Source organism: Peromyscus leucopus, chromosome 20 (assembly GCF_004664715.2).
Source record: "Peromyscus leucopus breed LL Stock chromosome 20, UCI_PerLeu_2.1, whole genome shotgun sequence".
NCBI classification, from domain to species: domain Eukaryota; kingdom Metazoa; phylum Chordata; class Mammalia; order Rodentia; family Cricetidae; genus Peromyscus; species Peromyscus leucopus.
In genome coordinates, this window is record NC_051080.1 from 22,376,683 (window position 1) to 22,394,453 (window position 17,771).

Below are 17,771 nucleotides of genomic sequence, written 5' to 3' on the forward strand. Positions count from 1 at the left end.
AGCCTTGTCATAATAGAAAACTTATAAAAATTTGCCCAAGAACTAAAAAAGTAAAATCCATTAACAAACACCCAAAAAACAATGGAAATACTATCAGACAGACTTGGAGTTGAACACCTGTAATTTTAGCACTCAGAAGATGGAGACAGGAGAATCAGGATTTCAAGGTCATGCTTGTCTGCATGCTGAACTGAGGGATAGTAGGGCATAATTTGAACTGCATCTCAAAAAGCCAAAAAAAAAAAAAAAAACAAAAAAACAAAAAACAAGATGAGGAGGAAGAGGAAGAAGAGAAAGAGGAAGAAAAGGAAGAAGAGAGGATATTATCTAATAGCCTCATTTAAAAAACAAACAAGGATTTTCCATATCTTAAACTAGAAAGATTTAATTCTAAAGAGAATACCTAAATAAATTAAGCATGATAAAAGTCACAATTTTGCTCTTATCTTTATTGCCACTCTTTTTCCAAGCTCATGCCCATAAGCTAAAATTTCTCAGTTTGGAAATCTAGATTCTGCATATGAGAGAGGAAACACAGTATTTGTTTTTTTATGAGTCTGCCTTGTTTTGTTTAACATAATGAACTCCAGTTTCATCCATTTTCCTCCAAATGTCATGGTTTCATTATTGTTTACAGCCGAATAAACTTAAACTTCCACTGTGTTTGTGCCTCATTCTCTCTCTCTCTCTCTCTCTCTCTCTCTCTCTCTCTCTCTCTCTCTCTCTCTGCTCCATCCCTCCCTCTTTGTCTCTGAATGTTTATTTATAGGACATAAATTTAATGAGGAGATAAGGGAAGGGAGAGACCCATTACTTTAGTCGTGTGTGTGTGTGTGTGTGTGTGTGTGTGTGTATACATATATATATATATATATATATATATATATATATATATATATATATATTCCATTTTTGCCTGTGAAGGCATCCCTTACTTTGATTTGCAGAAGACTGAGGCCAGAAGGAAAGGGCTGTGATTTCAGGCAGGAACAATCACTTGAGGGAGGGCATGGTGTGTGTGACTCAGGCTGGTGAGAATCTACTGCCACCAACCTGAGGTATAGAGCCAGCCTCCTTGTTGGCTATGGTGAGGAATGAAGGAAAGAGATTGGGCAGGATATGCTTTGGTCTAAGAATCTGTATTGTCTGTATTATTGGCAGGCTTGCTAGCCTCATCACCTTGGATAACATCCTGAAAACACTGATAAGTGAGTTTTAGTTCTATATATATAACAAGGACAAAAGAATGCACCTTGTCTTTAATGCGTAAGAGAGGAAACATGGCTCTTAGCAGTGTCAATGACAGCTGATGCCTGGGAGGAGCTTTCTCTGTGTTCAACACACTGCTTTGTATCTTTCACTTTGAGCCTCACATACAAAGGACAGGTAGCTGTCACCTCTGCTCTTTGTAGGAAAGTCATAGGATGAAACATATAGAAAATCCCCCAGATCAGAGATGAACTGGCTCAGTCTTCCCCACAGCAGGTGTGCTGCTCAACAACTCCTAGTCAGTGATATCCCCATGTATACTGAAGTGACGATGTTTTGGAAAATCTAAGCGAGGAAAGGATGGAATAGTAAGCACAAAGCATGCCAAAGGTGTGTTACACTCATCCTGTTCATTTCACATCATCTTTACAACTACCTTCTGAGCTGTGACTAATATGGATGATCTTCAGGCTTCAGGAGGCAAAGCCCATGCCACTATTGAGAGATAGGCAGGGAATTCAAGCCTATGACTGTCTGACTCTGGAGCTCAGTGAATGTTCTCCAGTAAATTTCAAGAATTATAGGACAGTACAGAATGGCAGATCCCCTGACAAAAATATATTTTGAGAAAAGATCGCAGAAAATGACTTACTACCCCTTTGGGGAAGACACTGAACAATATTCACTTCTGGGGTCCACTTTTTGTAAACAAGAGGTAAAGCCGTCAGCTTTCTTCAAAATCTATAGGCTCTAAGTAAATGGGAATATCTCATTTATCTATCTATCTATTATCTATCTATCTATCATCTATCTATCTATCTGTCTATCTATCTATCTATCTATCTATCTATCTATCTATCTATCTATCTATCATCTATTTATGTATCCATTCATTATCTATCATCTATTTGTGTGTATATATGCATATTTTATATACAAAATAAAATATATAGCACATGGTATATATTTCATACATATGTATATACAAGGAAATATGCTAATGTGCACACATCTATATGTGTATATATATATATATATGAAAAATGACTGACTCCTTATCTGCCAAGTTCTGTCAGTTTTCAGACACATTTTTCTTAACATGTTTGATGAGCTGTCAGATGACTTCATCAAATGTCCAAATAAATTCTATCAGAAACTGCTTTAAAAGCTCACACTAGAGAAGACAGGCCACTTTGGAAAATGATGTTTAAAAAGTAAAGTAGGATAAGGTCCATCTTCCATTTAAACTCAGTCTTATTATAATCTTTCCTTCCCATCTCGATTGGCTTAATATCATAAAGAGCTCGAAATCCAAAGAGTTGATTAAATTACGTATGTAGATAGTAGATGAAAATTGGGGAATACATATCAAAGATAGTTATACATTTTTGGAAGGAATTAAAATTTTAGAAGTATATACAGTGCTATTTGATGTGTTAGTTATATTAAAAACAAGTGTTTATTTGAGTTACAGAAAAAAACAGTGCAAAATGAAAAAATTCTCAAAACTAATGTACTTTAAAAATAGACATAAAAATCATGACAAACTAATAATATTTTGTCTAATTTCATCTTATTGGAATCAGAGAGTGATGTGTGAATATATTGTCCCAGTAAAACTTCAGCTATAGAAAAAGCTAAAGTCCCTTTGGATACCCATTTTCTGTCACACACCCAGTGCCCTGGGAGCCCGATTTCTAGCAATCTTTAGAGGGCAGGTGCATAGGTACACATATGCTCTGTGTTTCATGATCTTTGTCATGAATTTATCACACCATGTTTGGAGGTGTAAACTTGATTTTTCCCTATATAATGTTATGTCAGATCATAGAGATGCCATCTCATTAGAAATTGATCAGCTCTCCACAGTATTTTTCCTTATTGTTGAAAGACTGATGTTGCTTCCCATTTTGGCAGAAGTTTAAAAAAGTTTTAAGATCCTAATGATGCTGTTGGTATTAGAATATAACATCCTTTCTTCATAGTAGTGTGGTATACTCATATGTACTTTTCCTCTGTTCCTACTTTGAATGAGGAAAAGTTAGGTAAGGGGTTTGTTATTTTAAAAGATCAGATACTAGAATTACCAAACTTTGTCGATTGCAATATCAACAGTTCAACCACTCTAAGCCTAGCAGCTTGAACCTCAAGGGCACTGTAGAATACACACTAAATGGAACTTTCATGGCCAACTTGAAAGGAATCCCTACATTTCAATAATGCAGTGAAACAATGGGGCAGTGTAAGGTGCTTGGTGAGGTAGGTTCTCTTGGACATCTCTGTGACTCAAATCCACAGGAAAATACCAACAGACGGCAACCTGAGTCTTATAGAACTCCAGAAGACATAAGATAAATGCAAGCTCAATTCCTTTTTATGTAACAGCAGAACCTGGAACCCAGCGAGGCAGGGACTTGCCTAAGGCAGAGGACAGAAATAGTCGAAGGGAAGTTTCCTTATTTCAAAGCAAGTAGAATCATTTTCACTGGCAGAGTTTGTCAAACTCTTCAGGCAAGGTGCCAAGGCCCTCAAGGTGTGGGAAGGGGAAAGATGGCTGACTGGAAGTTACAGACCATGAATGTGAGTGTTTTTTGTTAATGGAACTCAGCTGAGACACCACATGTGTTATTTAATTTATCCTTCATTTTGATTTTGGTAGGAAATGGAGACTCAAAAGAGATTGCCTACCAGGGAATATCCAAACCAAGCCTATACCTGCATCTCATCTTTTAAGGCATCCTGTATGAGTAGAAATATCTTAGTGTTTCATCCTCTTTTCCCTAATATGCCTGAGGTTGGCAGTAAGGAGCCTCTCCTGGTCTACGTTTGAGTTGTAAATCATAACTATGAATAGCTCTGAATAATTTACTTCTTTGACTCTTGGTCTCTTTGTGTATAAGGCAGGGACAATAAGGACTTTTTTTCTTTTCGGGCTGGTTGTGAGAACACTATAACCTAATCCGAGGAAAAACATTCTTTCCACCAGAGAAAGCAATCACTCGGCACTGGTGGTTTATGAATGGTTAATATTCTTACAAAAATTGGTAAGTTCATTCCATGGTACTCATTTTTGGTGTGTGTATGTGTTGAAGTCTGAGTGTGTGAACATGTGTGTGCATGCATGTGGAGGCCAGAGGTCAGTCTTGAGTCTTCCTTAGTTTATTCATGCATATATTGAGACAGGGCCTCTCACTGAGCCCAGAATTCACCACCTCAGTTAGGGCAGTTGACTAGCAAGCTCCAAAGAGCCACCTGACTCGATTTCATCAGTGCCAAGATTATAAGTGCACACTGCTATTCCTGGCTTCAAATGTGAATGCTGGGGACCAAACTCAGGTCCCCACACTTGAATGGTGAGCACGTTATCAACTGAGCCACCTCCCCAGCCTCATTTCTTTAGAATCTTTTAATCAGATGCATACCTTAGATAATAGTCCATGGCTTCCTGCACCCTTGGGTAATTGGCCAGCTATGTATTCCCTTTTTGCCCCCTCTTCCCCCACTGCATATAACATCACTAGGGTGAGAAGCCGAGGCTATGAAACAAAGTTCATACTTCTTAAAATGCTGTACTTTTCCATTGAATACTTGCTTTTCCTTTGTTCTTGAAGCTCACCTGTGACTAGCCTCTCCTATGTCATTTATGCTCTAGCAGTCTTGAATTTCTCAGAACTCCCTGAGGAAGCAGGGTGCTTTCACACTTCTTGACTTTTCAGTGTATCTTATACTAAAAGCACTGACCTAGTCTGGAGATAGAGCCCTCATCCCTGGATGCTGCCAGGTGGCTACTCCATTCCCAATCTTGATGTTCTTTTTACTTCTCACCAGGATACTGTGTTGATCATTGTACTACACTGCTACAATGTTATGGATTAACCCCTTTGGTTTTACAAGGTAGGAGATTCCTGGGAGAAGGCACTGGCTTTCTCTTTCCAGTGTCTTGTGCCCAGACATAACAAATAATAAATGGTGGAATAACTTGGATTAAATTAAACTTTGTAACTTTTCTTTGGATCAGTGTGTGTGTGTGTGTGTGTGTGTGTGTGTTTAATGGTGATGAGGGGGGCAGTTTCTATGACACAAGAAATTGACTTCGATCAATTTTTAATTCGTACTGGGAATTATCTTTGCTCTTTTTGTCTTCACAGAAAAAAATACTTGGAACCCTATTAAAAAGAGAATAAGGATGTGTAACTTACACCACCATCAGTGAGTCAATGATTAAAGGAAATGCCATATGTATATTTCCCCCTAAATGCTGGGTACCAGGTAAATTCAACACTCTTCCTGGGAAGAGACTTCAGTTCCTGCAAATTTCCTATCTACTGGTTGTCCATTAACATCAACTAAGAGTTTAGGTAATTGGGCAGACCCCTGTCCACCTCTTTTCTCACTTCTTCCATGTCCTATCTTGCACTTTCCCTTCCCACAAGGTTGCTTCTGGTTTCTCTCTGTCTATGGAGATACATCTCTGCTCTTGATCTCCTCACTGCATGAAATACTCTTCACTTTGCTAATTGCTCTCTCAGGTATGTATAAGACTTTCCCTTTTGACACATGTGTGCAGTCATGCGACCATCATAATCAAGATACAAAGCTGCCGTGTCACTCCCAGACCTACCCTGCTACAGGCCCCTTTGCTAACAGCCTGTCCACTCCCATTCTAGCTCTCCTTGTATCTATGTGTCTGTTTCTTTTGTCTCTGCCATGTTGTCTTTTATAGAATCTTATAAGTAGAGCTATAAAATCTCCACTTCGTGTATCTAATTTCTCTTGGCATACTGTATCTGAACTTCATTACTGCTATGTGTTATCTTTCTCTTCACTGCTAAACAGTATTGCATCAAATTATATTTGTTTATTTCACTTTTGAGAATCAAACTTCAGAGTCATTTTCTCTGGGGAAATATTCTCTGATAGAAAGGTTACTCTCTGCCTCTGAGGTTCCAGAGTATTCCAGGGTTAACAAGCGTAGGGTAATACACTTAGTGTACTGACTACTAACCCTTGTATTTTCAACCAGACTTAACTTTAAGAAAGAAAATGGACATTCATCATTCTTATGTAGTGGCCTGACAGTACCTAGTGGCTGCTCATATGCAGCTATGACAGGATCTCTCTTGAAATGTGGCAGCCTCAAATTTGGAATTCTACAAGTGGATTTCTTCTTGACACAATATTATTTAATTCAATTCTCACTATGGCTCCAGAAGTTGGAACTGTTGTGTATATATCACAAAGCAGGAACTTGAGTTATTCTTATTTGAACCCAAAGCCCAGTCTTAAGTGCAGTGTGACAGTGTTATTCCCCTGTCATGTGAGTGAATCCAGGAACACAGTCTGTGTTTTGATCATAGATGCCCATCTCCTCTCCTCTATTTCCTTGCTTAGCTATGATTAAGGCAGCTGGAATACAAAGGTAGTGTCTTCTTAGCTAAAACATAGCTCTTAAGTTAGGTCAAACACAACAGTGGTGGGATGGCCCAGCACATCACTGGTTCTTGAGAACAGGCTAATTCACTGCAGATGGCCAGAGCTGGCTAGGAAACTGCAGGGAGCCAGCTCTGCATACCAGCTCTGAGCCTGCAGCTGGAAGGCACCTGGCCTTGTGAAGGGAGCATGGACAGCAGACAGAAAAGACCGGTTTGATCATCACTCAACCAGCTGTCTGTCTTTCAATGGGAAAATCATTCGGAGACACCTCCCACCTGAGACTTATAAACAAGTAACATTGGCCTCCAGGGTGTGAAAGGGTCAGGGGTCTGTGCCTGGGGACAGGATGCAGAATGGTAATGGCATTGGACATGAAGGCTGACTCCTTTCCTCCCTAATTCCACATGCAGGCCCTCACATCTGCAAGGACTAGGTTGGAATTAAATGCAACTCACATGGGCCAGCCGGTCAAATCTGGCAAAGAGCTCGTTGAGCATCCTGACCAGCTCCTGAGCAGACAAGGTCGTAGAGAGGTTGGTAAATCCTTTGACATCTGCGAAAAGAATACTAAACAATGGGGAAGGAAAAGGTGGGGGAAAGGCAGATTAATATTTTCATCCATTCTGGGCGACAAATAAACTCTATTCAAATCAGTCAACCATATCTGTGGTCTGAGATCTTAGCTCTCTGCCTCGGATGTTAAAAGGAATGCTCCAGTATTTACACAATGACAGAGGGTCAACTTAGAGATCAGGATGGACAAAAGGACAGCTGAAACCCATGGTCCTGGTCCTGCATTGTAAACCTCCCCCAAGAGGTTAGCAGGAGGACACCCATTTGTGATGACATTTTATGATTTACCTCTGTAGATGTCGCAAACACAGACTAAAACAGACCTGGCGTGAGGAGAGAGCACAGGACCTCCTCACCCCCTGAGCCTTCTTGGCACGTGCTCTACCCTCCTTGCCAGACAACTAGAAGTAGGTTTCCCCCACAATGAGGAGCTAAGGTGGCAACACTGGAGACCTTGGCAGAATGATTAGCTGAAACACTCACAGTCGTACGGATTTCAGTGATGCCGTCTTACTCAATGCATACGAATTTGGACAGGGAAGGGGTAGAGTTCACCCAAGCATTTTATAAGCGAGGAACTGCATGACCATTGTCTTGGTCAATCTGCTCCTCTACCTGGTAGAGCCAGCACTGCTATTTCCATGCTAGTGGCATGTAACAGAGCTGGTACTCTCATCAGAAGTCAGTGCCCCATGCATCTCGCCATGTCATTTCAGGACCTCAGAATGCAAGGATGGATGCAAAACAGGACATCTTATTTGATTATTGCTTGTATTTCACTCTCTGGAAAACATCAAGGTATGTTCTATGCCCTGTCTGACTTGGTCCTTTCTATTAAAATCTTACATGCTCTTCATGACCTCCCTCATATACTACGAATGAACATTTGTAGGTACATCTCCAACTGATAGTACCTGCCACACCCACCCTCTAGTGTCTTATCAATTGTGTGCCCCCTCTCTCCATGACACTTAACAACAACCCATTGACACATGGCTCAGTGGGTTCCATCTATTTAGTTACAAAATAAGACAAAATTCATCTCTGGGTTCCACCTACCCAGAACATAGCCAGCTTCATTACACGTTTTCTGAGTCCAAATAACGGAACTACTCAATATTAAGTCCTTCTTTTACCAGAGTGTGGGCTGTTTTAACTGGAGAACCTCCAACCCCTGTGGATCCACAGAAGCCAATGTGCTTCAGCAAGGGCCCTGAGAGAGTGCTATGCACTGTAAAGATGGAATAGCACCTGCTTCATTCACAGGGTGCAAAAAAGGGTTGGTGATTGACAGAAGCACCCCCCAGGGCATTGCTTTCACTCCATTTGTCATTCTGTTTCACCCAGGTGCTGGACTCAAGGTCAAATGGTCTCTTGATTCTATATGTAAACTTAGAATCTTCCACTGGGTGTAACTGGTGGGAGGCAATAATCAGACAACATATAACAAGACTTAGAAAATGTACAGGAGATAATTTTTAGGCAACACTCATCAAATTAACACTGAAAACTAAAACAACAGTAGAGAAGAGAGAATAAACAAGGCAGGTTGCTATGTAGAGGGCGGCAAGATTAGAAATAATTTTTAAAATGCTCCTAATGCCAGTGCGGGTGGCTCTGGGGGCTAGGGAGGGGGCGTAGCAACCGGTCTGGCTTTGTTCTCAGACACCAGCTAAGAAAGAGCCTCCTCTTCTTTCCTTCTTTCTGGTCTTATTTTAGCATCCAGTGGCCTCCAAACAGGCAGGCAGCCTCCTGCCACTGGTAGACTTCATCTTTCTAGCACCAAGAGTCTATGACTGCAGGCATCTCGCTGCTCTCTCTTGGAAAGGAGCTAGTCTTAGGGCCCATGATGCTTACAGAATTCTCTCTTAGAAATTGCTTCTATAGCCCTGGGACATGGAGAATGCAGGGCAGGAGGCCACATGCTCATTTGGAGTGGTGTGAACTTCTGGAAAAAAGACCCCATCCCAAGATGTGTTGAATAAACTCAAGAGACAGAGTAAAATGCTGCACGTGTGTCCTATTAAAGATAGTTTTTCACTTCTTTCTCTATGGTGACAGGCACTTTTATATGTTACATATTTTATTATATATATGGATATATATATATAATATACATAAACACATTTACCCATCAAACATTTATTTATTTGCTTATTATCTTTCACAAAAAGCCATCCAATTTCTGCTCTGTCCAGGCCTGCCTTGATTGTCAAGCTACTTTGTAACGAGGGAAATATAGCAGAAAACAAGTTATCATCTGTACATCCCAAAGCTCAGCTTTAGCTAGAGCAGATCCCTTGTCCAGTGTTCATGTTTCTGTTTTGTAAATCTGGCTGACCCATATCAGCTAGGACCAGAAGGACCACCTCTTCCAGAAAAGCTTCTCTATACCCCATCTCATCCTCTACTTTTTTACTCCTTATCTGTCCCTTAAAAAATGATCAATTATCATCCTTCACACACTTAACAATAAAACTCTCCACTGTGTTGGGTAAGATACTATGATCTAGAAGCAGTATTGATGAGCTCCTTTTTGTTTTCCAGAGCCAAAGTTCTATGTGTATGTACCTCTCACTGGGGTTGCTTTTTGCAAAAGCTTGTTTGGCAAACTCCAGCAACCAAATCAGGGTTGTTGCTATGGCTGCTAAGGGTCTTCTCAGAGTCATGTTTTCTGTAGGACAGTGCACTGAATGTGTGTCATCAGTACCAGGCAGAGAATACACACAGGTGTGCTAGGAACTGTTATTACTTGCCACCAAAGCGGAAAAGAAAGTGTCTGTGTGTTTTATTTTAGGAGCTCATCAATACAAGGACTTTCATTCAATGCTGGGAAATCTTGTTTTACGAGATTGGGTAGGAGGGAAATGCAATTCTATTGTGTAAGCCGAAAGTGTCAGATGCTAGCTTTCCTGGCTTTTCTAGAAAATCACTAGGCTTAGCCACTTGTATACGTTTGCCTCAGGCTTTAACTTAAGATGCAAAGAAGAAGAAGGAGAAGAAGAAGAAGAAGAAGAAGAAGAAGAAGAAGAAGAAGAAGAAGAAGAAGAAGAAGAAGAAGAAGAAGAAGAAGCAACAGCCCACTTCTGAGGAATGGTGGCACCCTGTATCAGGACAGTGGTTTTTCCCATAAGTAGTCTAATCAGAGACCATTGCAGTGGCACCCTATGTGGCCTAGTGTTCTGATGTGATTTTGAGCTATTTGTCTGGCTTTGTGAACTTTCTTCATTCCAGCCCATTTCCTCAGTCAGCTTTTCTACCCTTCTCCAGTTTTTCTGTGAGTTGTGGTGTAGCCTCCCAGTACATTTTAAATCATCCAGGGACTGATTGTTTGCAGCTAGGAAGTATTTCTGAAATAATCTACAATATACCTGATATGCAACTAGATTTCTAAACCTATGTTTTGTATATCTATATTCATCCACATCATCCACAGAAAACACTGCAAGATAGATGATAAATCATCTATTTCACAGATAGACACTGAAATCAAAATAAATGGATTATTCAAGGCCACATACAAGGAAAAGTCAAAATTAAGATCTAAATTAAGATCTTCATTACTATGGAGGCAACTCTCTAGATTTCAGTATCTGCTACACATACTATTATGCTGAGCACAGAGAGGGTACTAACAAACAGATGGACTGATAGATAGGTGGATGGATGGGTAGGTGGGTGGGGAAGTGGATGAATGGATGAGTAGTTGGAAGAGTGAACAGATTCACAGGTGGGTGAATGTATTAATATATGCATGTATGGTTGCTTACAGAACAATATGTTTGTAATGGAAAAGGAGCTGCATCCTTCTTTGGGATGATTTGAAAATGCCACGAGGAATATATGGAGGAGATGTAAGTGATTAAAAGTGATGTTTCCAGGTGGCATTTTGGGATTTCTTTTTATCATCTTCTAAAGGGACTTTGAATTTAAAATACAGCAAACTAATTTTTTAGGATTGAAATAAATCAATCAGCAAAATTAATCAAATTTTCTGACATTTGTTTCCAGCCTCCACATGGAAATGTAGACGTCTCTGGTGAATTAGCACGACTTAATAGATTAATCAGGTAAATGAAGAACTCAAAGCAGCGTGATGAGAGTGGCAGGCACATACGGATCATCGATCCCGTGGAGACCAGGGTAGGATGTCACATCCTCACCTGACATTCTCATAGCGATGAATGTAGATGCGGTGGAACTGATGCTGCAGGTGCTCATCCTCCACGTTGGTCATGTCATTGATCATTTCCAGGACGACAAACCTGGGAAGCACAGACAGCACAAGCCGCTCCTAGAAGAAGCAAGATGGGCAAGCTTGTTAGGCTGACCAGTGAGTCATACATAGGTTGAGGGTAGAGGTGTAGCAGTTCCAGGCCTCTTATATTTCTGGAGGAGTTGCTAATTTTCTGTCATTCTATGAGCATACAAGTGTTTGTTGAGTACTGATGGGTGTAGGGCCTACTGATGTGGTATTTACAGTCTAATAAGGAAAAGGGAGACACATATTACACACCCGGAGACACTGATACTCGTTGAAAAAAAACGTGATGAGGGACGTGGAAGAACACAAAAGGTCATAAAAGAATGAGATAGTTGATGATGTGATGCAAAGCAGGGAGGATGAATGACCTTTTCTTGGAATGATGTGAGACCTGAGTGTTTGCAGTGAGCCATTTTCATGTTAGGACAAAGAGAAATCCAGAAAGAATAAACAGTTAATGCAATGCTCTCCAGCATAATTGAGGGAAGATGTGAGTGAAGAGGGTCAACAGAGGGAGGGGGCTGCCATAGACAATGTGGAGAGACACATAGACAGATCTTATAGCACAAAATGCTTGTATTTAATTCCAGTGATAACCAGGAGCTCAGTAAAAAATACTTCTTCAGAGCTAAAAATACTTCTCTGACTGGTTTGGAGGATGGGTTGTGTGTGGGACCAAGGAAAGAGGCAACGGGGTCAGTCGAGGAAGCTCCTGTAATGATGAGATGTTGTGCTTAAGAAAAGACTCACAAGGCTGGCCGAGGGAAAGAGGGTCTCACTGAGATGGCTGGATTCTGAGCCTGCTGATGGGGAAAATCTGCCACAGTTATGGAACCAGGGGATGCAGGAAGGAAGCCAGGCTTATGAGGCACCAACTCTTTTCTTAAAATAGTTCTTTTGATTTAATGCATTCCTTGACATATTTGCACATCTATATAATGCTTTGATTCCTCTTTCCCAGCTACTCTTTGACCACCCCTCCCCCACTTCACTCCTATGAGCTCTCACTCTTCCCTACATATCCATTTTTCCACATTCAAGTCTTTTGTTTTGTTTTGTGACCCACTGAGTTTATCCAGAGACATGGGTTTGGAGCTACTCATTGAAGCCTAGTGGGCTCACCCATGGATACAGAAACAAAACAATGACTTCCCCGCCCCTATAATCCACCAGTAGCCAGGAGATCTGTGATTAACTGTTGACAGGCTCAGGATTGTGCAGATACAGTGCAGGCTACCACAGAGACTCTTTACTGAAATAAAAAGTGAGACACATGCGGCTTGCAAATGGAGACCTGGCATCTGATATGATACAAGTCATGATAACAGTCATTATTATTGCAGAGAAAAGAAAGCCCTGGTTAACAACACAAATGAAATCCTTGTGTGGTAGAACCCAGACTAGGGCCTGGATACTGATAAATGGATGCAGACAGATGCATTCTAGTCACTATGGTTTTTAAGTGCTGCTATATGGCTTTTAAGCATTATCATTTATTATCTTATGTATACTCACAAGAGTCTGAATGTAAGTCTGCAGAAAACCCTCACCGAATGTACAAATTAAGTCTGGAAGTCGTTTAATGTTTTGCACAAGCTGAGCATCCAGGATACAATCCTTCTCCTTTTACTCCCTGCTGGGATTCTTATGGGACGGGGATGTTTTTGCATTCCGGGTCTCAAGGAGGGATTTAATCCTGTCCCCAACTGTACTAGAGATTTAGCATTACATAACCTAGGTGATCTCTATGCCTTGGATCCCTAATTTGTTCAGAGGTAATATTACCGTCTATCTTGTGGGGTTGCTCTGAGTATTGATGAAGTGGAATTTGCAAGGACCTGTCATTATTTCCTCTCCCTTTTCTCTACTCTACTTAATCCTGCCCCTCATACAAAGCACTTTATTAATGAAGTGCCCACTGGGAACTGTGTGATGATGCTATTCCCCCTCTCGAAAGCTGCCCCACAATGGGACTGAGAGGCGTACTTTTCTTTTTTTTTTTTCAAATGCCCCTACATCATGTCTTTTTCATGTTCACAAATGTTAATTATCAGTTTCTCAGGTGCTTATGGCCCTGTTCATACAATTACTGCTGAATAAGAGTAGGGGCTAATCAGGGCATTGACAAGCGCTGGTGCTCAGGGTGGTGGGTGCTGTTTAATTATGATGCCACTTGCACACTTGGCACAGCCTGGGTAAGAGGGAATAATGGAAAGAAAGCACACAGTTCACACACACCGTGTGGTTAGTTTACATAACTGTTTGAGACTTAACCCTTTCATTAGTAGTTGCAGTAGGGGTGAGGCCTAAGAACCAAAGTGACAGGAAGGGGGAAGGGCTTGGGTGAGAAGGAGAGTAGCATAGAGCAGGGGGAAGGTGATGGGCTGCATGCATAGAATGGCCCTGATTTGTGAGACCTGAAAAGAGGTGGAGAAAACTTACTCAGTCTTTCCAACGCACTCTTAAGAGGCAGTTCTATCCCTGAAACCCAAATCTATGTTCATGAAACTCTTTCATGGATTCTGTGCTCTGACCATTCAGCAGAGTAGCTGGCAGCTCTGTAAAGTCACATGCTCTGCCCCTCACAGACTCATTGATTTGTATTCTAAGGCTAGAGTCAGGTAAGCCGAGTGGTTAAAGCTCTGAAGCTATCTAGGATATCCAGGTCAGACAGATGCTAGCCTACTCTGAGTCAAGCACTGGTAGGAGCTGGATGACACCTTAGACTTTATGTAGCTCATAATAGCTGACATTTGTAGAAAAGACCAAAAACATGGCATTAGTAAACTGATCACCTAAGATATCAATAACAGAGGACTCAAAACAACATGCCTTTTAGAGCTCCATTTTCTATGAAATGTGTTCTAATCCCCTCTCACCTACTCCACAAGGCTCTTTAAAACATATTAACTTGTTTTCATTTTATGCATATGTGTGGATTTCTGCATGTATGTATATGCACTTCATGTGTGTCTGATGCCCATAGAAGCCAGAGGAGGGCACTGAATTGCCTGGAAGTAGAGTTATAAGGCAGCTTTGGGCCACCATATGGGCCCTGGGAACCAAACCCAGGGCCTCTGCAAGAGCAGCAAATGTTCTTAATTGTTCAGTCATATTTTGAGTTCCACAGAGTCTTTTAAATAACTCTTAGAGATATAGAGATGGTTCAGCAGTTAATGGCACTGGCTGCTCTTCCAAAGGAGCCAGGTTTGATTCTCAGTACCAACATGGCAGCTCATAGTCATCTGGACCTACAGTTCAGGGGCTCCAATGTCCTGTTCTGATCCCTTTGCACACCAGGCACCTTTTAGAGGCATATAAATACAGAGAATCACTCACACACATTTGCAAACCCTCTTAATTGAGGCAGCAGCCAGGTACTCCTGTGTCCTAGTTAAGGTTTCTATTGCTGCGATGAAACACCATGACTGAAGAGCAAGTTGGGGAGAAAGGGGCTTATTTGGCTTACACTTCAGCATTGCTGTTCATCACTGAAGGAAGTTAGTACAGGAACTCAAAACAGGGCTGGAAGTAGAAGCTGATGCAGAGGCCATGGAGGGCAACTGCTTTCTGGCTTGCTTCCTCTGGCTTGCTCAGCCCAACTTCTTATAGAACCCAGGACCAGCAGTCCAGGGATGGCAATACCCAACATGGGTATTGATCACCAATTGAGAAAATAGATTACAGCTGGATCTCATTGAGGTATTTCCTCAACTGAGGCTCTGTCCTCCCTGATGACTCTAACTTGTGTTAAGTTGACACACAAAACCACCCAATACACTGTGATAGGGGCTGAGTGTTTCTTTCAGTGAGGACCCAGAGATTAAAAGCCTCCATGCACTAAGGAATGTAGGTGATATGCTCAATCAGGGTTCCTGATAGATAGGTGAGATTTCAAATATCTTTATTAATTATGGTATTAATGTAATCATTCACTCAGCAAATAATTATTGAAAGCATCCTATGTGCCATCATAGTTGCAGACACAGGAGAAACCCAGGAAAAAAAACTGGATCCTTTGGAAAGGTTTTCTACATAGAGCTAGACAGGATCCCTGGATGGCAAGTACCCTTACTAGCCATCAATTATGCAGCTCCAATTGCAACCACTGTGGGCTAGACACTGAGTTAACAGGGACCATCACACACATCTCAAGTACAGTTCACCATCACTGTATAGAGAGAATATTTAATTGTGAATAAACAAACAAGAACAGTAAAAACTTTCTATAGTCATGATAAAGACAGGGCAGTAATCTGGATTGTGAGACTCTTCTGGAAACTTCCTTTCACCTTGCCAGAGATACTCATTTCTGAAAAAAAAAAAAAAAATTCCCCCAAAGCCTAGTTCTCCAAAGTAGAAATTGTAATGCTTTTGGAAATTAGAAGCACACAGTCTACCTAAACAAAGAATGCATGTGCTATCCTGTCCCCCTGACCTGCTCCACACATTGTCAGACTCTGTGAGCTGAGACAGTTTTGTGTCCTCTATGTTGTGTTCTCAATGAGTGGCCATAGAACACTCGTTGCGTGTTTTCTGGTTAGCATGTGGAGTCCCACTCCTCTTTGCATTGTAGGTCAAATCTCCTTTCCTTTGTGAAAGGGATTTTTAATCCACTCTGATATCATGCCCTTCTGTGTTGTTCTTTCTCACAGTACTTGTCACACCGCAAGGTAGTATAAGTCAACCAGTAAACTGAGCTCTTTGAGTTCATTTTTTTTTTTTTTGGTAGAGAAAGTCCACACAGATGGCCATGCATTAAAGAGATTTCTGTAAATGCACACATGATAAATGGGCAAGTAAAACCTGGGTCTGAATATGGAACATTGGGATAAATCAAAAAGGCCTGCAAAGAACCACACTGACCTCAAACAATCATATTCTAATGGCCTGGAGAATTTGAATCTCACCAGAGACAGGCTAAGATTTTCATTCCTCAACTTTTAAGTCTTGGGATGGTTGTTAGAAGCAACTTGGAAGCCTCTTCCCGTTTTGCTGAAGCTAAGCTGTAGCTGCTTCCAGGGTGAGATGTGGGGTGTTCTCTTCCTGAAAGCTAATGCGGATTGGGAGTTCTGAATTATGCCTTTGGAAGATAGCATTCAGTGAGCGAGTGAAAGGCCTCAGGGAGCACCAGCATCCCATGGGAGCACCATGGCAGTCCACACAGTCCCAGAAATGTGGGAACAAATCTGTTTATTCATGAGCAAAGCTTTATGGATACATAGGTGGTGAAAACAGCCACTTCAAGTGTTTAAAGGTTCAGCTTATAAATAACTGCAGTGAACTGAATAAATGAAAGATAATGTTGACTGCTTACTTTTGTGATTTCTTTAACCCAAGTTCATTTTCTCATGGAGGTATCTCCTTAGGTTCATCCTGAGATGCCCATACACTTCCAGCCTCCCTCTTCACATTGGTTCTTTTTTTTTAAATTTTTTTCATATTTAGTTGATCTCTTTTTTCCCCTTAACACTTATTATTATTTAATTTTCTATAGCTTTTATCTTTATCTTCAATAAAATCTTTGTTATTCAGAATACCTGAGGCCAAGAAAACAAATGATGACAAATGACAACAAGATGTAGGGGAAGGGGAACGCTCACTGCTGGGGGAAGTGTTGTCACTACTGAAATCAGTGTGGAAGGTCTTCAAAAACTATAAATAGACCTACTATAAGTTCAGACAGTCAATGTCTGAATATCTACCCAAAGGAATCTATAATTTACTCCAGGGCTACTTTCTTATCCATAGTCACTGCAGCTCTAGTCATAGTAGCCAGGAAATGGTAAGAACTTGGATGCTCATCAACTGATGTACAGATAATGACCATGTGGTGCACATGCACAGTATGGTTCTATTCAGCTGTCAAGAAAAATGATACTGTGGAATCTACAGGCAAGCAGATAGAAATGAAAGGAATATGGAGTGAGATAACCTAATACCAGGAAGATGAAGGCTGCGTGTTCTTTTTCTCTCGTATGTGGATCTTAGCTTAGAATCTTTGGGTTTGTGTGCTTAGCTCGGAGTACCTGTAGAAGTCAGGAAACTAGAAAGGGGAGGGATACAAGGAGTGAGGGGAAGAAATACATTAAGGGAAGTGGGAGAGTAGAAACATGTGGCATAAAGGTGAAAAGAGAAAAAATGTGTGGAAGTGAGTTAAGCAGGGAGGGGAGAGCATGAGAGGGTGTAGGGAGGGATAATTAGCACTAAGGATATTTGAAAAAGTCATATGGAAACAGACCATTTTATAGTCTTCCAAAACATATACATGTATACAAAGAGTTAAATGGAG

At 41.0% G+C, this 17,771-nt stretch overlaps 1 protein-coding gene across 3 annotated transcripts in view; it reads right to left on the bottom strand.

Annotated features, from left to right (window-relative positions):
- The window catches only part of Adcy8 (adenylate cyclase 8), a 217,365-nt gene that overhangs the window by 117,529 nt on the left and 82,065 nt on the right, over nt 1–17,771 (bottom strand). For all 3 annotated transcript variants that reach the window (XM_028876027.1, XM_028876026.1, XM_028876025.1), the window contains exons 3-4: nt 11,379–11,509; nt 7,098–7,209 (exon numbers count right to left, since the gene is read on the bottom strand). In XM_028876027.1, coding sequence (XP_028731860.1) covers nt 7,098–7,209; nt 11,379–11,509 — 243 coding nt within the window. The remainder of the gene's footprint in view (nt 1–7,097; nt 7,210–11,378; nt 11,510–17,771) is intronic.